The sequence below is a fragment of the Sorex araneus genome, chromosome 5, assembly GCF_027595985.1.
Source record: "Sorex araneus isolate mSorAra2 chromosome 5, mSorAra2.pri, whole genome shotgun sequence".
NCBI classification, from domain to species: domain Eukaryota; kingdom Metazoa; phylum Chordata; class Mammalia; order Eulipotyphla; family Soricidae; genus Sorex; species Sorex araneus.
In genome coordinates this window covers 94,553,416-94,577,562 of record NC_073306.1, presented here as the reverse complement: position 1 = coordinate 94,577,562, position 24,147 = coordinate 94,553,416, and the positions used below count along the sequence as shown (strand labels likewise).

The 24,147-nt window shown below is 47.0% G+C and overlaps 1 protein-coding gene and 1 pseudogene across 1 annotated transcript in view; one reads left to right on the top strand and one right to left on the bottom strand.

The window, feature by feature from the left end:
• Positions 1-3,178, bottom strand: part of LOC101537666 (probable ribosome biogenesis protein RLP24) — an 11,486-nt gene extending 8,308 nt beyond the window's left edge. Inside the window, exon 1 of the mRNA XM_055139925.1 lies at positions 3,120-3,178. Within this exon, the coding sequence (XP_054995900.1) occupies positions 3,120-3,178 (59 nt within the window). The remainder of the gene's footprint in view (positions 1-3,119) is intronic.
• A 19,824-nt stretch (positions 3,179-23,002) lies between these two features.
• On the top strand, positions 23,003-23,937 carry LOC129404839 (60S ribosomal protein L6-like; annotated as a pseudogene).
• The last annotated feature ends 210 nt before the right edge of the window (positions 23,938-24,147 follow it).

Sequence of the window (24,147 nt, the reverse complement as noted above, 5' to 3'; positions counted from 1 at the left end):
GCCTCTAACATATAACACTGATGAAGTACAGCATATGAGAAGACATTGAATCTAAGGTCTTTGAAAGGAGATTAAAAGGAAAGCACAAGGTGTAAAGCACCAAATTTTCCCACAGGTGTGGAAGTCACCCCAAAAGGAGAGAGTACTTTGGGTTGAGGGGCAGAATTGAGAATTTCTCACTCTGAGGTCAGCTTTCCACAGCAGCCTGCCATATTGTAAAGGTGAAGATCTCGTTCCACGGCCACACAATTCAGGTTGAGTCAAGAAAGATCTTCAGGGGGCCAGAAAGTAAGTACTGTGTGTAGGGTACTGGCCTTGCAAGCAGCCGGCCCAAAAACTGGGAAGAAAAGGAAGGAAGGAAGGAAGGAAGGAAGGAAGGAAGGAAGGAAGGAAGGAAGGAAGGAAGGAAGGAAGGAAGGAAGGAAGGAAGGAAGGAAGGAAGGAAGGAAGGAAGGAAGGAAGGAAGGAAGGAAGGGAGGGAGGGAGGGAGGGAGGGAGGGAGGGAGGGAGGGAGGGAGAAGGGAGGGAGGGAGGGAGGGAAGGAAGGAAGGAAGGAAGGAAGGAAGGAAGGAAGGAAGGAAGGAAGGAAGGAAGGAAGGAAGGAAGGAAGGAAGGAGGGAAGGTAGGAAGGAAGGAGGGAGGGAGGGAGGGACGGAAGGAAGGAGGGAGGGAAGGAAGGAAGGAGGGAGGGAAGGAAGGAAGGGAGGAAGGAAGGAAGGAAGGAAGGAAGGAAGGAAGGAAGGAAGGAAGGAAGGAAGGAAGGAAGGAAGGAAGGAAGGAAGGAAGGAGGGAAGGAAGGAAGGAAGGAAGGAAGGGAGGGAGGGAGGGAGGGAGGGAGGGAGGGAGGGAGGAAGGGAGGAAGGGAGGAAGGAAGGAAGGGAGGGAGGGAGGGAGGGAGGGAGGGAGGGAGGGAGGAAGGAAGGAAGGAAGGAAGGAAGGAAGGAAGGAAGGGAGGGAGGGAGGGAGGAAGGAAGGAAGGAAGGAAGGAAGGGAGGGAGGGAGGGAGGAAGGAAGGAAGGAAGGAAGAGCTTTAGTGGCAACAAGCCCATTGGAAGATGTTGGACTCATACCCTGAAGGCACCATCTTGTGTGTGTAGTCACAAGAGTGATTGTGGGGGCTGGAGAGATGGTACAAGAGGGAGGCACATGGCTTGCCTGCAGCAGCAGTAGTAGCAGCAACTCTGACTCCCCAGCACCACTTGTGGTCCTCCAAGCCCCATCACCGATCACTCCTGAGCTAGATGTGGCCCACAACACCCCTAGCCAGACAAGTATTCTGGTTTCTTTTTTGTTGGCAGTGGGATTGGGGGGAGGGGGAGGGCCACACCCAGCAATGCTCAGGGTTACTTCTGACTCTACATTCAAGAGTCACTCCTGGTGGTGCTCAGGGTACCATATATGATGCTCGGGATCAAATCCTGGTCGACTTCATGCAAAGCAAGGGCCCTCCCTGCTATACTATTGCTTGAGGTCTCATATTCTGGTTTCCAATATCATATTCAATTCTTCATTTCTTTGAACTGGTTTCAAACATAATACAGCACATATAGATGTCAATTTATAATGCTATGTGCCTGAACCTTATGTAATGTTAACCAGCATTATTTCAACTAAAACAAATTAAAATTGGGGCTGGAGAGATAATACAGTAGGTAGGGCACTAGCTTTGCACACAACTGATGAGTTCAACTCCCAGCATCCCAGATGCTTGCCAGCGCCCCACCAGGAGTGATCCCTGAGCAAGAACAGGAGTAAGTCCTTAGCACTGCAAGGAGTGACCCAAAACACAACCAAAAAAAATCAAATTAAATTGTTGGGCTGGAGAGCTAGCTCAACAAGCTGAAGCACATGTCTTGCATGCAGGAGACTGGGTTTGATCCCCCTAAACCAATCAAAAGCTTGCTGGGCTAGCTTGCAGCTTCCCCGCCTTGCAATGCGTTTATGAGCAGCTCATCCAAGGCTCCAGTGACACCACCTGCTTCCTCACTTCCCCCAGCACACGGGGGATCAAACTTGAGGCCCTCGGCCTGCAAGGCAGAAGCTCCTCCACCCAGCCATCGCCACATCCCTAAATGTGACTTCTCTATAATAATATATAAGGCCCTTAGATCTTGAATTCATAATACTATAAACCCCTGTGGGTACTAAGTATTAAAAATAAAAGAACTACCTATATTTGAAATGCAGCTCTGATGTATTCATCCCATTAGGCTGTGCAACTTTGCATCTAGGTCCTTTATGGCATGGATGATACTAGAGAGGAAGATTTTGTGCCAGCTGCCTTGCGTGTATAACTCAACCTTCTCTCCTCGCTCTTAAATTAAGCATAAAGTTCTTAAAACTCTTCTAAAGCCAGCATTTTCAGCATTTCCCAACAGAGATAAGAACCTCCATGCAGACACAAGGAAAATGGAACACACACACATAAATGTAGGAACATCTACACTATAATGCATAAATATAAAAGACAAATTATGGGTCATTTTTTAAAAACTTTTTGTAAAATAGCTACTAGTTGCATAATGGTTTTCAGAGTGCATTGATTTTACACTAAAAATTAAATCAAAATAGCAGAAATTAAGCTAGACACAATGTCTGAGAGGTTGTACTATGTTTCCAGATAAAGATTTGGAAATGGCATGTATGTAATATAATATGCACATATATTATAAACACATATCATATTAACCATACATGTGTACCATTATACAGACTTTTTTTTTTCTGGAAATGGTCTGTTCAGAGGCAGCAGCTGAGCCCACGCTCCTTCTTAGTTCTGTGATGAGCCAATCCATTTGCTGATGGTCCTCGGTCTCAGATCCAAATGAACATTTGGTGGGTAGCAGTTGTAGGGGGGAACTTAGCACAGCAGATTGGAAATGTATGAACCTCCAGGAAAAGCTACTTGCTAAGCTGGTGTCAAGTGTGCCCAAGTAGGCCATGGCAGCTGTGTTATCGAGGTGCCCGGGTGCAGATGGTGTTCCTGTCACGTGGCCAGGAGTTGGCTGAATCCCTCATATCACGAGCCCCTTCAGCCAATGAAGCTGCTGTGTCCCCTTCCAGGGCACCTGCATGTTGCTCCAGCCACCTCTCCTGCCATTCGGGGCTGAAGTGCTGACCTAGGCGTCTGGTTGAGCATGATGAGGACAGAGCAAGCCCACCATCCCCACAGCGCCATGGCCTGGGCGTGTGCTCCCAGCAGCTCCAAGAATACTCAGCAACCTTCTGCTTGTTATCTAAGGAGAACCCGCCCTTCAGCAGTGCAAATCCTCCCTCACAAAGCAGCAGCTGTGTCCCCCAGTATCTCCAGGCCCTGCTTATCTGGGACCACCAGCCTCCCAAAGCTGCCAGAGAACCCCCATCCCACATGTTCTCCTGGCCCCTCTCCCCAGTTTCTCTTACTCTTCCAGACAAAGCTTATCAGAACTGACTAGCCCTAGATAGAGTCACCCAGTGGTTCACTTAGTCACCCAAAACTATTTGTGTAGCACCTACTCTTTGGCAGGTGCGTGGGATGCAATCAGGGTAGGGCCTGTACTAGCAAAGATGATCAATGAGGTCCCTTTGGAAGACTTTGCACCTCATCAGAAAGCTCAAACTATAGACCAGGGAAACTTTCAGGTGAGAGAAGTGAAACCGTCCAGAGCACCAAGAAGATTTCAGTGCAGATGAGTGAGTCCAAGAGTCTTCACTGTAGGGACAGAGAGGTGGAGATGGCATCTTGCTAAAGCCTAAGCTGAGTAAGTGTTAGGGCCCAAGGACAGGAGCAGGAGAAGGCACTTGCCTTGCATGTGGCCAGCCTCAGTTCAAATCCTGGGTACCAGTTATGGTCCTCCAAGCACTGCCAAGACATCACCAAGTGCAGACCACCACCAGGTATGGCCAAAGAAAGAAGAAGGAGCAAATTGGCACTAAGCAGGACCAGGGGAGCGAAGGAGGCATGAATGCCATAGGCTGGGCGCTGCAGAGGTCCCCCGAGGCCAGGCCTGCAGAACTGAACAAGCACCGGAGTGCGGCCACAAGGCTCAACAGTCAGCCCCAATACCTGGCTTTGTCTGTGCATTTGTCTGTGTTCCCTCACTACATTGTCTATGCTCTCTGATATGCCCACTTCTTTTTTGTTTTTTTTAACGTTTCAAATTTAGGCAGCCTGTTTTACAATACAGTTAACTTCCTGCACCACACTGCCAGAGCATCTCCATCCCTCTCCCTGGCTCTAGGTCTCTGTCGTGCCCTTGGCCCTGCCCCCCTCCTTAGCAAAGTCAGCTCTGAACGTGACATTAGGGTCTGCCAGCATTGGCCACTGTTTATGCTTACCGTGTCTTTAGACTCAGACACCCCAGCTCTGCATGCAACCGGGAAGCACAGGCAGTGTGCAAGGCTCCAGAAGGCTCGGCCCGATGCTCTCACTCTGGCAGAGAGTTTCCTGATGGCCTCACATGCTTCCATGCAGGACACACTCAGCCAGGGTTGACTGCTGCACCAGGGACCTTTCAGTGCTGAGAGAATAACGTCCAAAATGGAACCCAGAGCATTTTTTCCTGGATTAACTAAAACTGATTAAATCAGCAATGTCTTTTGCCTCCCCTTACTTACACACACACACACACACTTAAAATGTTTTATTCTTTCAATCTTGAGTCATTCATGTCACTGTCACTGTCATCCTGTTGCTCATCGATTTGTTTGAGCGGGCACCAGTAACGTCTCTCACAGAGAGACTTATTGTTACTGTCTTTGGCATATCCAATACGCTACGGGTAGCTTGCCAGGCTCTGCCATGCGGGCGCAATACTCTCGGTAGCTTGCCGGGCTCTCCGAGGGGGACAGAGGAATCGAACACTGGTCGGCCACGTGAAAGGCGAACGCCCTACCGCTCCAGCCCTGAGTAATTCATGCATCCTATAAATATTTATTAAGCACCCTCCATACGTCAGGTGCTGCAATTGTGTTTGGGAACAGTAAATCGTGTTCCTGGATCCCAGAGAGAGGAAGAAATGTCGCTGAGGGCACATTTCAGAGCTCAGGCTCAACCCAGGCCTCTGGGCAACATCCAACTCACTCCACCCTTCCCAGAGCATTCTCTCTTTTTTTATCCTCCCTTCATTCCTTCCTTCTTCCCTTCCTACCTCCTTTTCTCCCTCCCTTCCTTCTTCCTCCCTCCTTCCTTTCTTCATTCCTCTGTCTCTTCTTTTTTTTAATTATTATTATTGAATCACCATGAGAACAGTTACAAAGCTTTCAGGGTTTTTTTGTTGTTTTTTATTTTTTTGGTTTTTGGGTCACACCCGGCGATGCTCAGGGGTTACTCCTGGCTCATGCACTCAGGAATTACTCCTGGCAGTGCTCGGGGGACCATATGAGATGCTGGGACTCGAACCTGGGTCGGCCGCATGCAAGGCAAATGCCCTACCCGCTGTGCTATTGCTCCAGCCCCAGAAAGCTTTCAGGTTGAAGTCTCAATCATACAATGAACAAACATCCATCCCTTCACCAGTGCACATGTTCCATCACCAAGAACCCCAGTATACACCCACTCCCTGTGTGGCAGATTATTTTCACTTTACTCTCTCTTTACTTTGATTACATCCAATGTTTGGACAGAAAACCCACTATTATTATTTGAAATTTTCCCCCAACAACCAGACCTGCCAAAAAGGCATCATTAGATAATTTGTTTTCTATTACTGATAATGAAGAGCATATGATGTTGTGCGGCTGCAATAGTGGCTGTGCGATTTTGGATTTCTGGTATTTTAGTAATTAAGTCCAGAGGGATTTCTGCCAGAAGCAGCTGGGTTTCAAGATTGATTTGTGTGCCTCTGGGATCATGGCCGTTCAGGAGTGGAGGAGCCATTCGTAGGCAGCCGCTTGGGGTCTTGTCTGGGCGGGGAGCAGGGCCGGTTCTGCCCCCCCCCCCATCCCAAGAGTTCCCGAGAGCCCTGTGACTGCAAGCTCGTAACTCTCTGTCCAATAGGCTCTGAAAGATGCGGTTTCCATGCTGCCGCTGAGGGGTAAAGGCCAAGGGACAAACACCTTTCCCCTCCCAGGGCGACACGGGACCATACCATAGCTTAGTTCACAGTCCAAAAGCATTTCTGCCAGAAGCCACTGGGTTCCGAGATTGGTTTGTGTGCCTCTGGGATCATGACCTTTTGGGAGCAGAGGAGCCGTTCGTGGGCAGCTGCTTGGTGTCTCTTCTCTTATTCTTTATTCTTGTTTTTGGTGCTCACTTCTGACTCTGCACCCAGGGATGACACTTGGCCATGGGTCCACGAGGGACCACACAATTGAACTGGGGTCAGCCAACTGTACAGCAAGTGCCCTGCCCATGTGCCATCACTCTGACTCTGCACTTTCAGGCGCTAGAGTCCTTGCCCTCTCTGCCCCTCTCCTTGCTCTTCTTCCCAGGCAGCTCTATGGGTTCATCTTCTGCCCAACCTCTAAATGCTGAGAGGGCTCCAGGCTGCCTTTAGTTCTCCCTCCATGCTCTCCCACTTGGAACGGTTTTCCACCATCCACCTGACAATGATCATGTAAGCACCTCCCACTAATATGGGCTTTGGGCATGTTCCCTTTTTCGGTCTTTGGGCCTCACCCAGTGATGCTCAGAAATTACTCCTGGCTCTGCACTCAAGAGTCACTCCTGGCGAAGCTCAGGGGACCATATGGGATGCTGGGGATCGAACCCGGGTCAGCCGCATACAAAGCCAGCACCCTACTGGCTATCCTACTGCTCCAGCCTCAAAAGTCATTATTTTTAAATTGAACAAATTTGTGAATGCTTCACATCCAGACCTCTTTCCTCCACACGTCAGAAAATCCTGGCTAGTTAGCCAGTGGCCTCCACAGAGAGAGCTGCAGAGGGAGATGCTTTCCCAACTTACTGAGTAGTGAAGGCCGAGGCAAGTGGCCAGACTCAGCCATGACCAGTCAAAATCTTCTCTGGTCATAGGCAGATGGAATAGAGAAGGGATCACTAAGAAAATGATAGCTGGAGGAACCAGTTGGGACGGGAGATGCATGCCGAAAGTAGATAATGGACCAAACATGATGACCTCTCAGTGTCTGTGTTGCAAGCTATAATGCCCAAAAGTAGAGAGAGAGTATGGGGAATATTGTCTGCCATGGAGGCAGGGGGAGGGTGGGAAAGGGGAGTATACCGGGGATATTGGTGGTGGAGAATGTGCACTGGTGGAGGGATGGGTGTTTGATCATTGTGAGATTGTAACCTAAACATGAAAGCTTGTAACTATCTCACGGTGATTCAATAAAATTTAAAAAATTATAAATAAATAAATTTTTTTTTTTAAATCTTCTCTGGTGGCAAAGGGGAGGACCAAGGCTGTGGCCACAGCTGTCAGGGAGCATCCTAGGGGAGTGGGGTGGAGTCACCTAAAAGCAGTGCCTCCCCTTGTTGGCAGCCAGGGAGCCACACTTGAGGGTGCTCAGGGACGACTCCCTGCCACTCTGCAGGACCATGCACGCAGCGCCAGGTATCAGAGCCGGCCTCCTCCCGTTCCTCTGCCCTTCCTGGTGCTGTGAGCTCACCAGTGTTGGACCACAAATCCCCTTTGGGCTTCAATAAGTCAAGTTCATTCTCTGTCCTGGTGTATCCATCCCTGACCCCACTCAGAAAAGCTTCCAGCTGACTCTGCCCCATGGTGAGTGACCACAGCTTTCTCATAACCAGAAATCAGTGGCTCTGAAAGTGTCGTCCGCCATGCACCTGGAAGTTGTTGAGAAGCCTTCAGGAAGCCTAAAAGGTCAGCATTATGTTTATAAAATTACCAAGACAGGGCTGAAGCGATAGTACAGAAGCTAGGGCATTTACCCTGCATGCGGGTTTGATCCCTGACATCCCATATGGTCCCATGAGCACTGCCAGGAGTAGCCCCTGAGCATTGTCAGGTGTGGCCCCAAAATAAAAACAAACAAATAAATAAAACACAAACAAAAAATTACTAAGATGTTGTCTTTTACATGGTGTTGTATTGTCACTGATGGTATAAAAGCGATGGTGACGTGCTCTCTGGAGGCCAAGCACAGCCCAGACAGCACCGGCCTCTCTCCCGCCTGGCAGCAAAACAGGCCAGTTGCAGTTGAAATACTTCTTTTACAGGGGTCTGCAGGTGTAGTTCAGGGTAGAGAGCATGCCTTAAATATGGAGCTCTGGGTTCAGCTCCCAGCACAATACACACACACACACACACACACACACACACACACACACACACACACACACACACCTAAATGCACACACACATACACCACACATATACATACACACATACATACACCACATATAAACACACACATACATGCACACACACATACACCACACATAAACACATACATACACACACTCCCCTGTCAGAGAGAGTATGAATTGATTAACTTTATTAAATCTTACCTCTCAGATGCACATTTTTTAGTTAGTTTATGTTAAAATGGGAAACACCCAACAGCACTTCTGATCACCCTCTGTGAAGAATGATCATTGTTTCCAAGCAGAGCACTTCATGCTGCAAACTAAACTTTTTCCTCAAAAATTCCAATTTTCCTTGAAAAAATGACTTGCTGACAAACTACAGTTAGTCAGAATTGGGTGTTTGGAGTAACTCTTTGTTTGTTTCTTGGGCCACACCTGGCGGTGCTCAGGGCTTACTCCTGGCCCTGCACTCGGATCACTCTTGGCAGGGCTTGAGGGATCATATGGGGATCCAGGGGTCAAACCCAGGTTGGCTGTGTACAATTGTCTTACTCCTGTACTATCACTCTATTCTCTGGAATCATTATTTTTTAATTAAAGAAATGAGTTTTCTCTGTCTCTCTCTGTGTCTCTGTCTCTGTCTCTCATATCTCTCTCTCTCTCTCTCTCTCTCTCTCTCTCTCTCACACACACACACACACACACACACACACACACACACACACAGGGATCAAACCCAGGACCCCACACAGGCAAGGCATACACTCTACACTGAACCACATCGCTGGCCCTCAATGAAAACATTATTTGCAGCTATTTGAACTTTTGAAATTTAAAAACTAATATTTGGGAAAACGTGTGTTCTCCACCTTGGGTTTGATAGCTTCTGGGTATGTAAGACTTTTGTTTGGGGGGGGCACATCCAACAGTACTGAGTGTTTAGTCCTGACTCTGCTCAGGGATCATTCCTGGCAGAGCTTGAGGAAGCCAGTCCAGGACCTGCTGTGGGCAGGTAAGCACCTTAACCCCTCAGCTATCTCTCTGACTTCACTTAAAATTTTGCAAAGAAACCGATGGAAAAATTTGACAAATTGTATTTTTGATATTGTAAAATAAAATGTGTCCACTCATGGAAAATCTTCATAATTCAGCAAACTGATGTTTTCCAAATCCAAGCATGGTGTTATAAAATTATACTTAACAAAGTAATAAAACTGAGGGCCAGAGTGATAGTACACCCCTGAGCATCGCTGGGTGTGACCCAAAATTCCAGACATAATAATAATGATAATATCAAGTCACTATTGATATTATTATTAACATTTAGTCACAAAAGTAAACTCAATATGGTCTAATTTCAAATTTAGACCCAAAATTATAAAATATCTTGAACAAAAAAAAAACAGGCAAAGCATTCCAAGATATTGGCTTCAGGGACTGACTGAGAACATCAGCTTCAACAACAGGGGAAATAAAAGCAAAAACAAATAAGTGACACTACATCAAAAGAAAAAGCTTCTTCACAGTAAAAGGGAAAAATAAAACCACTATTGAAAGACATCACACAGAATGGGAAGAACATACATGACAAAAGAAGAGACAAAGGGTGAATATTCAAGTGTGTGATGAATTCATATAGCAACCACAAAACAACCCCAGCCACAACTAAGAAGAGCTGGACAGACCAAAGGAGACAGTGATGAACAGAAACATTTAGAAGAAAGAAGATCATTGTTACCAATTTCCAAGGAAATGAAAGTCAAAGCAACACCCCATACCTGCGAGTGGCCTAGATCCCGAGCTCCAGGAACAGCCTGGTGAGGTGTGAGGAACCAGGACTCACTCACTTGCTGACGAAGCTCCAGTCTTGTGAGAAACAGGATGGAGATTCTGAAGATGTTAAAATAGTTCTACCATATGATCCAGCATTTCCACTCTAGTAGCTATCCAAAAAAATTTTAAAAAAACACTAATCCAAAAAAGATGTGTGCTCCCTTATGTTCATCACAGCACTTTTTACTATAGCCAAGATATGGAAACAGCCCAAGTGCCTAGTGACAGAGGAAGGAAAAAGAAAATGTATTTAGGGGGCCGGAGCAATAGAGCAGTGGGTAGGGCATTTGCCTTGCACATGAACAACTCAGGGTCAATCCCAAGCACCCCATATGGATGGTGCCCCAAGCCTGCCAAGTGTGATCCCTGAGTGCAGAGCCAAGAGCAAACCTGGACCACCGCCATGTGTGACCCATTGAGGAAGAGGAGGAGGGGGAAAAAGAGGAGGAGGAGGAAGGAAGGAAGGAAGGAAGGAAGGAAGGAAGGAAGGAAGGAAGGAAGGAAGGAAGGAAGGAAGGAAGGAAGGAAGGAAGGAAGGAAGGAAGGAAGGAAGGAAGGAAGGAAGGAAGGAAATGTATATAGACATAATGGAATACTACATGACTCTAAGAAATGAAAGTTGGGCAAGGAGGTAGTCTGGGGGCAGGTGTCAACCCAGATTCAATATCCAACACCACAAGATCTCTCAGGTACTTCTGGGCATGGCCTGGAGGCCCCTGAGCATCACCAGGGTGACTGGGTCATCCCCAGCATGCAGGATCCAAGCAGCCCCACTTACTCAGTCCTGCATTGAATCACTAGCCTGGCTGGCAGAGTATCACTGGGAGAGGCTCTCAAGCCCACCTGGTACCCACTCGCTAACAAAAAAGAAATGATGAAGGCTAGGAGGGATAGTGTGGTGGGTAGGGCACTTGCCTTGCACACAACCCTGCTTCAATCCCTGGCACCACACAAGTCCCCAAGCACCACCAGGAGTGGTCCCTGAGCACAAGCCAGAAGTAATCTTTGAGCACCTCTGGGTTCTCTTCAAAAAACAGAGTATTAAAGGATGAAATATTATCCTTTGATCTGAATGGATGGAACTGGAGGACATCATGCTAAGGAAAACCAGTCAGAGGGAGAAAGAGAAATGTCTCAAGATGATCTCACTCAATTGTGATATTAAAAAACAAGAGAATAAAGTCCAGTAAAAACAAACCTTTGGGCCCTAACTGAGTTTTATAGCATGGAGGGTGGGGAAAAGAGGGGCAACACCCCTTGATTCACTGAAAGATTGAAATGGATCCATGCAGGGCAATGACAAATGACAGGGGTCCCTGGCACTTGGGGTGGGTATGGTATGGTTGCAATATACCTCTGAAACATATATCATCTTGTAAGCCAACATTACGTAAATAAGGGGCTGGAGCGATAGCACAGCGGATAGGGTGTTTGCCTTGCACAAGGCCGACCTAGGTTCAATTCCCAGCGTCCCATATGGTTCCCTGAGCACCGCCAGGAGTAATTCCTGAGTGCAGATCCAGAAATAACCCCTGTGCATCTCCAGGTGTAACCCAAAAAGGAAAAAAAGAGGCATAAATAAGATTTTTTAATTAATATTTTAAATTTGAATTAAATCATGGCTGGGGAGAATGCTCAAAAGGCTAGAGCTCATGCTCCAGATTGGATCCCGCACCTTGAGGTCTCCTGAGCACCAAGAATAGTTCCCAAGTAACACCCAAGTAACACCTTTAGCACTCACTACCAGGTGTACCTCAAACATTTTTTTCTAATAAAATCATCACTATTTTTCATTAGGGCTGGAGCTATAGCACAGTGGGTAGGGCATTTGCCTTGCACGAGGCTGACTCAGGGCATGGCAGAGCCTGGCAAGCTACCGTGGAGTATTCGATATGCCAAAAAACAGTGACAAGAAGTCTCACAATGGAGACCTTACTGGTGCCTGCTCGAGCAAATTGATGAGCAACGGGATGACAAGTGACAAGTGATTTTTCATTAAAATTAAGTTTATTTTAATTTTTGAAAAATGCAAAAAGGAGCCAGAGTGATAGAGTAGGGCATTTGCCTTTACGTGGCCAAATGGGGTTCAATCCCCCGCACCCCATATCATCCGAGGAGCCCTGACAGGAGTGATCCCTGAGTGCAGAGCCAGGTCTGGCCCCAAAACAAATAAACAAAAACGCAAAAGGATGGTATAAATGTATAAAGGCTTTGTACATGGGACCCTGGACTCAATCCTCAGAAGCAGGTGTTGTCCAGCACTGCCGGGAGCGACTCCAGGCACCTGCTGCCAAGCAGTAACGGCAGCCCTGGGAGAGCCCAAACAGAACAAAGTGAAGCAAGATCCTGCCAGGCTGGAGCCATAGGACAGAGGCTTGCCTTGCTCGGGGCCAATCTGGGAGCAATCCTTAGCAGCTCACATGGTCCCCTGAGCCTGCCATCAGTGACCCCTGAGCATAGGACCAGGAGTAAGCCCTGAGCACTACCAGGTGTGGCCCCCAAGCCAACACAAATCAAAACTCATGCGTGGATGATTGCTTCCTATTATTCACAGTGCAAAATAACCAGTAGATTTTGATGTTGCTGAGACAAATAAGTTCATATATATTACTGTATCACTGTATCACTGTCTTCCCGTTGCTCATTGATTTGCTCTAGTGGGCACCAGAGCAAATTACTGTTTTTGTTACTGTTATTGGCATATCAAATACACCATGGGTAGCTTGCCAGGCTATGCCATGCCGGCGAGATACTCTCGGTAGCTTACTGGGCTCTCCGAGAAGGACAGAGGAATCGAACGTGGGTCGGCAAACGCCCTACCTGCTGTGCTATCACTCCAGCCCATATATTTTATTATATTTAATATATTATATGTTATATTCAATATATAATCTGAATATATATATATTCAGATTCCAGGGTGCAACCAATGTTTAATAAAGTATAAACCTTTGGGGCCAGAGTGATAATACAGCAGATAGAGCTCACGTGGGTTTGATTCACAGCATCCCATATGGTCCCCTGAACACTGCAAGAGTAATTCCTGAGTGCAGAGCCAGGAATAAGCCCTGAGCATCACTGGATGTGGCCCAAATCCCCCCCACAAAAAATAAAGGGTAAGGTTTTAATATTATATATAGGGATATTCTCCTGTTTTCTACGCAAATATGATTTTCATCACATTCTTCAGCTGAAGCAACAAACTGAAGACATTGAATGCAGAAGCAGATACCCAATAGTCTTCTATCAAACTAAACATGAAAATGATTTGCAAAAAGATAAAATATCACTGTCCTTTTCTAATTTTCTTTAGAAAATAGGTTTGTAATGAATGTACCATTATGTTAACATGTAATAGATTTACTATTGTTACTTTTAAATGAATAAATAATGTCTTCAATTTCTTAGTTTGACTTTCTAAAGATCTGACTTGCTAGATTTAACAAGCCAAGCTAAAACCATTACAGGGATTGCACTTACACTAAAACGTAATTTACGCAAAATTTACATTTCCCTAGGCATCCTGCATTTTAGCTGGCAGCCTTACTATGGGTACAGTTCATCAACTAATGCTTTTTCAGAGAATACAGAGGTTCTGCAGACCAACCGTTTGAAGACTGGCCTCACACTCGTCCCTGGGGCCCCATCCTTGATAAGGACCAGCCTGTGGTTTGGGAAGGTCCCCCACAGTGGAGGCTTTGTGCCCTGGTAAGCCCTGTGTCTCCACACCTGGCTCCTGTAAGCGAAGAACTTTCTCCCTCTAAAAAGACCCTTGGTCCCCTCACACCTTCCTCACCCATCCAAGTTGACTCTTCCTACAAAAATGATCTGAACTTGTCTCTGACAACATGAAAACCTCACTTTGCAAGCACTCCCCAGAGATTTCCCTCCAACCTTTATCTCTGCTGCTTCCTTGAGCTTTGTTTCTGGTTTGCTTTTGTTTTGTTGCTGTTTGATTTGGGGATCACAGTCAGGGACTGCTCCTGGCTCTGCCCTCAGGGATCATTCCTAGCAGTCTCCAGGATGCCCGAGATCAAATCCACGTGGGCCCATGTGCAAGGCACTGCCCTACCCCTCTGTCCTGTCTCGCAGTCCTCATCCCACAAGTTTCATTAGGTTATATTTCATTATAATGTCACCTCAAATATTTTTTAACTTTATTCCTGATTTATTCAGGTTGTTTAGAAGTACATGGGTTAGTTTCAAATATCTTGACTTTTCCTAGCTATTATATTATTACTGACTTTAATATAATTCCTTAGCGGTCAGCAAATATACTTTCTCTGATTCTTTTGAAAACCCTTGGCTACTTATTGAGTTTTTTGGTTTTTGCCAAACCTCTGGTGTTTTTTGTTGACCTTCACATGCACACTTGGAAAGTATATGCTTTCAGCACTTGTAATGCATCCCTGTAGCAACGAGCTCAAGGTGGTGGACAGCGATGATCCGATCATTTATGTCTTTCCTGCTTTTTTATTGCCAGTAACCAAATCCAGGACCGACCTCACATACGCAAGGCAAGTGTTTCCTCAATTAGCTAAAAAAAAAAAAAAAAAACCCTGGCCCCTTTCTTTTTTAGCGGTTCAAGCAATTGTTGAAAGAGATAATTGCACTTCCTGTGGTTTTGTTTAATTTTGTTTTTGTTTTGATTCAAGTTAGTTTGGTTCAAGTTTTTAAGCCACACCTAGCTGTGCCCAAGGGTTTTGTGCTCATGAGGCACTTACGCTGAGGAGCAAACCCAGGGCAGCCTCTAGGCAAGTGCCTTAACCTTATGCTGTCTCTCTGGTCCCAGGTTTCTTGTATTTTGAGACTTTGTATTAAACATCTAAACATTAATGATCTTAAGTCTTCTGGTGAGTTGACCTTATTACCATTGTGAAATGTTATCTCTCTTATATCTAAAATATATTTTGCATGGGTCTGTTTTATTTTCCTTTCTCTTAAACAGTAAAATATCACCATTTAAATTCTAAAATTTTATTTTGATTTTGGATCACACTCAGCAGTGTTCAGAGCTTGTGCTCTGTGCTCAGGGATCAATGCTGGCAAGGCTCAATGGACCATATAGGATGCTGGGGATTCAAACCCGGGTTGGCTGCATGCAAGGCAAGACCCTGCCTGCCATAATATCTATCACTCCACCTCCCAAATTCCAAGTTTTTTAAATATCTCTCCTCTTTTTCATAGAGGTGAAAAAAAATTAGATATGTGGCATGAGGAGTCGGAGAGATATACAGAAGTTAAGGTTCCAGCCTCAAATCCCTGGCACTGCACATGTTCCCCTGAGCACCACCAGGGGTCACTTCTGAGCACAGAGACTGAACAGCCCCTGAGCATCACCAGGTATAGCCCAGCCCTGATACCCTTCCCTGAAATGTGGCATGAAACAGAACAAAATATTGCTTCCAATGCCAAACACCTTATCCTTATCAAGATAGCATGATCAAGACAGCATCACCTAGCATGATCGAGAGACTGTCTCCTCACATCCCATCTCGCCTCAGCTCAGGGACCTCCCACCCAGAAGTAAGCCCTGGGGCCCCCGCCTGTTTTCCACACTTTCCTCTAAAGCTTCTCTCCAGAATCACTCCAAGCAACTCTGCCCACTCCAAACATTTTTATGACTTTGACTTTATTAAGGTTGCAGCTTTCAATAATGCATGAAAAAAGAATCATTTTATGGTTAATAAAGCAGGGTTGGTGGACAAATATTTTTTGACTACAGCATCAAACTCTAAACACAATCCAGGCAACTTTAACACGCATTTCCACCTAGTATAGATCCAGGGGAGAATTTCACAGCCCTCCAAGGAAATCAAGTGCAAGGTTAACTGTGATTTTTCTCCGTTTGAACTTTCAGAACAGTTTCTATTCCTGCTATGGGTAATAGCCAGCAATACAGTGCTCACTCTGGCACGGAAAATTCAGGGCATCTCCAAAGCAATACCGTCTCCAGGCCTTATTTTTCCAGTAAGTGCATATGGCTCAATTGAGGGACGAACATAGTACTAGTCTGAGATTTTTCTCAGTCTTCTTAAATGATCCCAAAGCCCATGTTGGAAGCTTTAATTCATTAAGCAGAAACCCAAATATAAAGCTGGAGAGAGTGCAGAGGTTAGGGTGTTCCACATGGCTGACATGAGTTTGATCCCCAGCATGCCATAGGGTTCCTTGGTCCCTGCTAAGAGTGATCCTTGAGCACAGAGCCAGGAATAAACCCTGAGCACTGTCAGGTATGACCCAAAAAACAAATAAATAGAGCAAAATGCGTTTCCACATAGCATGAAGTTTGGATATCATTCCCTATCATCAGGGACCCGTGTGGGCTGCTTGCAGAAGCCTCTTCTTCAAGTGAAACATTTTCTTCATGTCCCTACTCACCTGCCACCCGTAAACAGGACCACTAAGGCTTACTGCCCTGTGGGGTTACATCTTCATTTGGCAGGTGGGTCATTCACAGCGTCTCAATGGCCCTGGCACTGCCAGTCTGGCCTACAAAGTCTCTTCCACACCTGTATCTTCGCTCAGGCTGGTCTCGTGCCACCTCGTGTCACTCCCAAGCCGGCAACCCGGTGGCTCTCCGCCCTTCTCTCTCCCGAGCACTGCACTGAACTCTGGCTGCCAGGGGGTCATTCCCATGAGGCTTCCAGGACTGGAGTCCAGCTTTCCAAATGAAAATTCATGGGCACATGTCCATGCACAAGCTTAGGGCATGTAACTTAGGTTACAAAAAAAAAATCCTTCTCTCCCTCCCCTTGGATCCTCTTTTCCATCCTCTCTCTTGAATAAGAGGAAGGAAAATTCCATTTCTTCCTTTCCCAATCTAGTGGACTCACCCCCACCCCCAAATAGGAAAGCAATGGGGCGAGGCATGAATTCATAACAGCATTTACTGAACGTCCTGGGAGACACCGGCCTGGGCACAAACATGCCAATGGCATCCTGGAATGGGTGGCTTCAATTTCTCACCATCTGGAAGCTGCAGGCCCGTGATCAGGTGCCAGAACGGTCAGGCTCTATTGAGAGTGCTCCGCTTCTTACTCAGAGTGGACACAGCAGCAATACTCAGGGGTTACTCCCTGGGTATGCTCAAGGTCTCTCCCGTCATTGCCAGAAGAACTACGGGTGCTCAGGTGGAACCTGGGCCTCTCCCCGACATGCAAGGAATCCACTTAGCCCACTGAACTGTACTTCGGGCCCAGAGGAATCTCTTCTGAGCTTCAAGCTGCTGACTACTTATATCCTCACAGGGGGGTTGAGGAGGGAAGGAAAGAGAGGGAGGGAGGGAGGGAGGGAGGGAGGGAGGGAGGGAGGGAGGGAGGGAGAGAGAGGGAGGGAGGGAGAGACAGAGAGAGGATCCCTTCATTGTCTTTTGGTGGGGGGAGTCACACCCCAGCATACTCAGGGGTTACTTCTGACTCTGCACTCAAGAATTACCCCTGGCAGTGCTCAAGTGACCATATAGGATGCTGGGAATGGAACCCAGGTCCACCGATGAAAGGCAACCACCCTACCCACTGTACTATTGTCTTATGACAGTAGTGATTCCATACATTAGGCCCCCATGCCCTACATTACTTCCAAATGGCCCACCTCTAGGTAAAATTACTGGGGACTGGAATTGGGGTGGGGGGTGTGATAGAAATATTTGACTCATAACAGGGTTAGCAACAAAGACAAGGGTTAGTAAGAAAGTGACCTAGCAGGTGTGTCACAGAAATCAAGGGCTGGAACCAAGGGATCAGAGGTGACGTAGGCAGAAGGAACAGTAAGAGCAAAAGTTTGGAGACAGCACCACAATGACACATTTATTTGTAGTTATGAACCATTGCTGGTCCTTCAAGATGAAGTGGGTAAACAGTGATGCGGAGTGGCAAGAGCTGAAGCTAGTGAGATAGCCAACCAGAAAATTAGAAAAGATCTATTCACACATTCTTGTACTTTTCTCACTTACAGAGAGAGAGAGAGAGAGAGAGAGAGAGAGAGAGGAGAGAGAGAGAGAGGGAGGGAGAGAGAGAGAGAGAGAGAGAGAGAGAGAGAGAGAGAGAGAGAGAGAGAGAGAGAGAGAGAGAGAGAAAGTTTTAGGAGGCCCAGGCAGAGCTCAATGACAAAAGCACCTTCCTTCCCAGCTTGATATCTTACTGATATCAGGGTCCCGAGTTCAATCTCCAGCCTCACCTGCTCTGCTTCCTTTGTTTTCTAAGTAGATACTGTGGAAAGAGCAAGCGGAGATCCACCCGGGCGGTGCCAGCCATCTTCCAGTTAGTCTAAGCACAATCCCAGCAGCTCTGTGCTTTGATATTCCCAGGCCCACAAAAAAAAAAAAAATGTGATCTCCAGCACCCCACAACCAAGTGTGTGAAAACTCAGTCAAGTAAGTGAAACTATCTCTTCTCCAAATCAACTTCCCCAAATCAACTTCTTTTTTAATTAAATTCGAGTTGAACTGGTTTCAGTTCTTCCCCCACCCCCGCTAAATTTTATTCATTTTTATGGAATTTTTTTAATTGAATCACTGTGAGATAAAGTTTCAAAGTTGTTCATGATTGAGTTTCAGTTACACAATGTTCCAACACCCATCCCTTCTCTGATGCACGTTTCCCACTACCAATGTCCCCGGTTCTGTATAGTTGAGTACTCCAGCTAGGAAAGAAATCAAGTGAAGAAAAAAAACTAATAAAGAATCATCGAGAAGATAGGAGAGTTTAATGGAGAATTGGTCATCTGCCTAGTCAGAGGAGAAAGCAATGAAACGCACCTAATGTTCAGAGAAAGGGGTTGGCAGTGCTTGGGCCTTGGGGGACTTTGCTGAAGTCGCCTCTAGTCACCACCAGAAACGATGGACTCATCAAGGCAAAGTGTGTGTTACTTCTGCATAGAACAGGGTAAGGGCCGAGGTCACAAGGACTCTTGTAAGTGTGACTCTCCCTAGAGCACTGGAAAATTGTAAAAAAGAAAATAACAAATGTAAATCTCTAAACACAGGGCTGGAGCAATAGCACAGCGGGTCGCGTTTTTGCTTTGCACTCAGCCAACCGGATTCAAATTCCCAGCATCCCATATGGTGCTCCAAGCACTACCAGGAGTAATTCCTGAGTGCATGAGCCAGGAGTAACCCCTGTGCATCACCGGATTGTGACCCAAAGAGAAAAATAAATAAATAAAAATAATCTCTTAAACACAACCCAAAGACTTTCTAGTAATTGCTAAAGCTCTATCTGAACATGTGCAGTTTTTAGAGCAGCTAAGGAAACCCAAGGCAGAGCTACACTGTCAAATTGCAACCCTCACTGAATAGATAAACTCCCTAGGTATGTTAGGTGAAGGTTAGGGCATTGTTTAGGAATGAATGCCACCCCAGGGGGCCCAAGGTAGTACAGGGGTTAAGGCCCAGGTCTCGAATGCAGCTGACCTCTGTCCAATTCCAGCACCACATGGTCCCTGGAGCATCCCTTGGCATGAATTTGGAGGCCCCTGATCATAGCTAAGGTGATCTGAGTAATCCCCCAGCACCCACAGGGCCAAAGCAGCCCCACACCCTCAGGCCTCACTTAGCATCACAGGCCTGCACGGCTAAAATTCACTGAAAGGAGCTCATAGCCCCCCTGAATGCTCCTTGGGAATCCCTCCAGCCCATCCCCTGCAAATATGATCCAGAGAGCTGGTAAATTCTCTTTTTGTTTTTTCTGGGTTTTTTTTGGTTTTTTTGTCCTTGTGCTAGGATGGAACCTGAAACAAAACATGAGCTCTGAACTATCTCCCCGGCCCCAGAACCCCGAATGCTGAACCCCATACCATGGAGATGAAATATTCCCATTTCTTGCCTGATGCCTCCCTTGAAGATGCCGTAACTTCCTTCAGACACATCCTCTCGAAGGAAGCTAGTTCCACGCTCCTCCCCATGCTACTGTTCCTAAGTCCAGCGCAACTTAGAATCAGGTTGGAAGGGAGCGTAATTACCAACAAAATAAAATCCTCATCAAAAGAATGTCAGAAAAGCTGATCAGGAGGTGGGGCTGGGCGACAGTGCCTGGAGGTGTGGGGAATCAGTTAACCTCACATCTATCTGAAGTCACTCTCTTAGTTGCCTGAGCATCCACGTACATGCATCTTCATGCTGGGTCACAAGACATCTTCAGGGCCAGCGCCATAACATGGCAGACATGGGTTTTGCCTTGCACATGGCCAACCCAGTTCGATTCCTGGCATCTCATATGGTCCCTGAGCCTGCCAGAGGTGATTAGAGTACAGAGCAAGGAGTAAGCCCTGTGCATGATTTGGTGTAGCCCCCAAACAAAATATATATCTCCATAAAACCAAGAGTATAGGAATCATATCAACTATCCCTGAGGCCACGATGTTCTGAAAATGGAAATTAAACAGAAACAGGAAAAAAATTCAAACACTTGGTAATTAAACAAAAATCAGTGAGTAAATAAATTGGGCTTTGAGAGTCTGTAGTTGGCCGCCCACAGAGTTTGGTAGAGGAGCCCGCCTGTGGGCTGACCTTTCTCCAGCGACACACCCCCAGCACAAGGGAGCAAGCCACACTGGAGGCAGAAAGGGTGCCAGGCATCGGTTCCCTGCCGGCCTTTCCACAGTGCAAGACAACTGCCTGCCATTGCACTTGGAGTGTCTGGGAAACCAACCGAGGGGCAGTGGGGCAGTCTGAGTAGCAGGCTGGATGCCCCACTATCCCAGCAGACAAGCCAAAGAAACCAAAGAGAAAGGAACCGAACACGAAGGTCAGCCAGCAAATGACGGGCGCCTTCCTGCTCCAAGCTCTACACCTAGAGCCAGGGCTTGCGTGGGAACAGGACACATGCCACTCTGCCCTGTCACTGGGAATGGCCCTATTGGGAATGGCCCTATGTCTAGACGACATAGGTGGCCATTGTGACTTGTTCCTGGAACCAATCGGAAGCAAACAGAGGCCAAAGTTAATATATGTCTGACATGAAAAGCTGGTGACCAGTCAACATGCATGTCTGACCACTCAACCTCTGCAACAAAGTGCTGATGAGCAGAGCCGCTGTCAAACAGTGGAGGCCGGTACACTCGTGTCGCACATCCTGTATCTGCAGAACTTGCTGCGGTGTGAAGGACAGTGAGGAGCAACACACACACACACAAAGCACATGAGCACATGCGTGCACAGACACATGCACACAGAGACCAGAGACCAAAGGTCGTGCTTCATGCTTTCCCCTCATCTAGGCAACAGAGTGAGCACAATCAGAGAAAGTGACACGAATCCCCTCTGGAAACAGCGGGTGAGCAGACCAGGCTCATGGGAGGCCCTCCCAGGGCGCTGGGCCCTGCTTCCCTTCCTCCCTTGCTCATGTTCTCAGCCCAGTTCTCCAGCTTCTGGCTGACATCTGAGACTCTCTTTCCAATCTATTCCTTTTCCTGCATAAGTTGGTCTTTGCATTGTCTGGAGCTCGGTAGCATGCCTGTGGCAGTTAAGGATGTCAGCTGTGTGGTCATCAGCACATCTGTAGCAGTCAATCTCAGCAATCCTTTGAAATTTCTGGGAAAGAGCCTGGAGTCAGAGAAGTCTGCTGGAGATAAGCCCCGTGGAACAGAAACACCCAGCAGAGGAGAGTGCTCCACGAAAGCAGAGACAGAAAAGGGAGCAACTGGAAAAGTAAAAAATTGTGAGCAGAGATGGGACTCTGAGCTCAAGTTTGGATCTGGGATTGTTCTGTGTGAATCAGGTGCGAAGGAAGAAGGGGCAGGTCAGCGACACCCACAGAGGGCAGTGAGAATGAGCGACAGACAGACAGGCACAGGAGGCCACAGGAGATAGAAACTGATGAATTTTCACAGAGCAAACATATCTCTCTTTCACACAATTTTCCTTTTTCTTTTTTCCTTTCTGGTATTTGGGCCAGACCAGGTGGTGCTCAGAGATCAGTGCTAGTGATGCTCTAGGGACCATATGTGGTGCATGCATGTATTGAATGCATGAAGGCAAGTGCTTTAACCCCTGTTCTGCTTCTCCAGTCCTGATTTAATTTCCTAATACATTTCTCTGTTGTGCAATTAACTAGTTTGCGCTGGCAACAAGTCACTTCCACTCAACCTGAAAAAATCATTCCCTTTAATTAATAAATCATTTCTTTCTTTTTTTTTTTTTTTTGCTTTTTTGGGTCACACCCAGCGATGCTCAGGGGTTACTCCTGGCTTTGCACTCAGGAATTACTCCTGGCGGTGCTTGGGGGACCATATGGGATGCCGGGGATCGAACCCGGGTCGGCCGCGTGCAAGGCAAACGCCCTACCCGCTGTGCTATCGCTCCGGCCCCAATAAATCATTTCTGTGATTAGGTCACCATCAACATCTGATTCCGTTTTTTCCCGTCTTGCAAGATGGCAGGTGAAAAGGTGGAGAAGCAGGCTGCTCAGAAGGAAATAGAACCACGTTGGAGAGATAGTATGGCAGGGAGGGCATTTGCCTTGCATGTGGCCAACCTGGGTTTGATCCCAGCATCCCTTATGGTTCCCCGAACACCGCCAGGCTAATTGCTGAGTGCAGAGCCAGGAGTAACCCCTGAGCATCACCGGCTGTGACCCAAAAAGCGCCCCCCCCACCTTCCAAAAAGAATAAGAAATTAGAACCCAAGATTATTGGAGCAGATGGCAAAGTTCAGAAGAACTATTACCCCAAAAAACAAAGTCTGCTCTGTATTCCAGAAAGGCACTGTACAAGAGGGAGCACTCAGGGGCTGGAGCAATAGCACAGCGGGTAGGGCGTTTGCCTTGCACACGGCCAACCCGGGTTTGAATCCTAGCATCCCATATGGTCCCTGAGCACCGCCAGGGGTAATTCCTGAGTGCATGAGCCAGGAGTGACCCTGTGCATCGCCGGGTGTGACCCCCCCCCAAAAAAAAAAGAGGGAGCACTCAACCACCGACTCTAAGCCTGAAAAGGAAAAGAAGAAAACGGCTAGTGGGTGGCAACCAGCATGGCGGTAGCTGGGTGATGAAGCTACACACGATGTCTAGGTACCATACTACTGAGGATGAACCCCAAAGCTGCAGAGCCACAAGAAAAAGTCCTTCATGCCTTCATGTATATCCCTTTACCTACTTTCAACACTCAGTTCTTGTCCAGAGGGATCATTTCTAATGATTATTGTCATACTGTCATACAGCATAACTTTTCAGCACTTGTATTAAAAACCATAATGCCCAAAAGGTAAGGAAGAGAGACAGAGAGACAGACGGGGAGGGGGGTGGGAGGGAGGAAGGGATAGAGAAGTATCTGCCACAGAGGCAGGTGGGACAGGGTGGAGAGGGATACTGGGCACATTGGTGATTGGTGGTGGGAAGTGTACACCAGTGAAGGGACAGGTGTTAGAGGATTATATAACTGAGACCCAATCATGAACAACCTTATAACTGTGTATCTCACTATGATTCAGTTTAAAAATGAAAAAAAAAAAAAGCCCCTTCAGCCGGCATGTGGGGAAGTTGTGGCCAGCATCACTCCTGGGCCAGTCCTGGTCATCCTCACCAGGCACCACAGAGGCAAGAGGGTTTTTTTCCTGGACTGTCCCTTCCTGCTTGTGACTGGATCTCTGTGCCTCAATTGAGTTACTCAGCTTAGAACACAACAGAAATCTGTCTTTGCCACCTCCACCCAAATTGACACGAGTGGTGTGAAAATCCCAAAACATCTCACCGATGCTAACTTCCAGAAGAAGCCGCTGGGGAAGCGTGCCAGCAAGATGAGATCTCTCACACAGAAGCCAGCAGAGCAGCACCGCTGGCCAGGAGGGTGTGGACTCAGATTCTGCCCAAGGTCAAAGCTGTCCTCAGCTCAAGAGCTGCTTGCACTCTGTGGGTGCACTCACAAACCAAGTATATCCTCACAAATTGGTGTTCTAACATTCTTACAAATTCTCATTAAATCATGAATCCATTAAAAGAAATTCTGATCCATCTATCCTACTGCCACAACTCTGCAATTGTGAATTTTCTTTTAATGTTTACATTTTTTGAGTTGTGGGCCACGCCCAGCAATGCTCAGGTTTACTCCTGGCTCTGTGCTCAGGAGTTACTCCTGCAGTACGCAGGGGACCATGTGGGGTGGCAGGG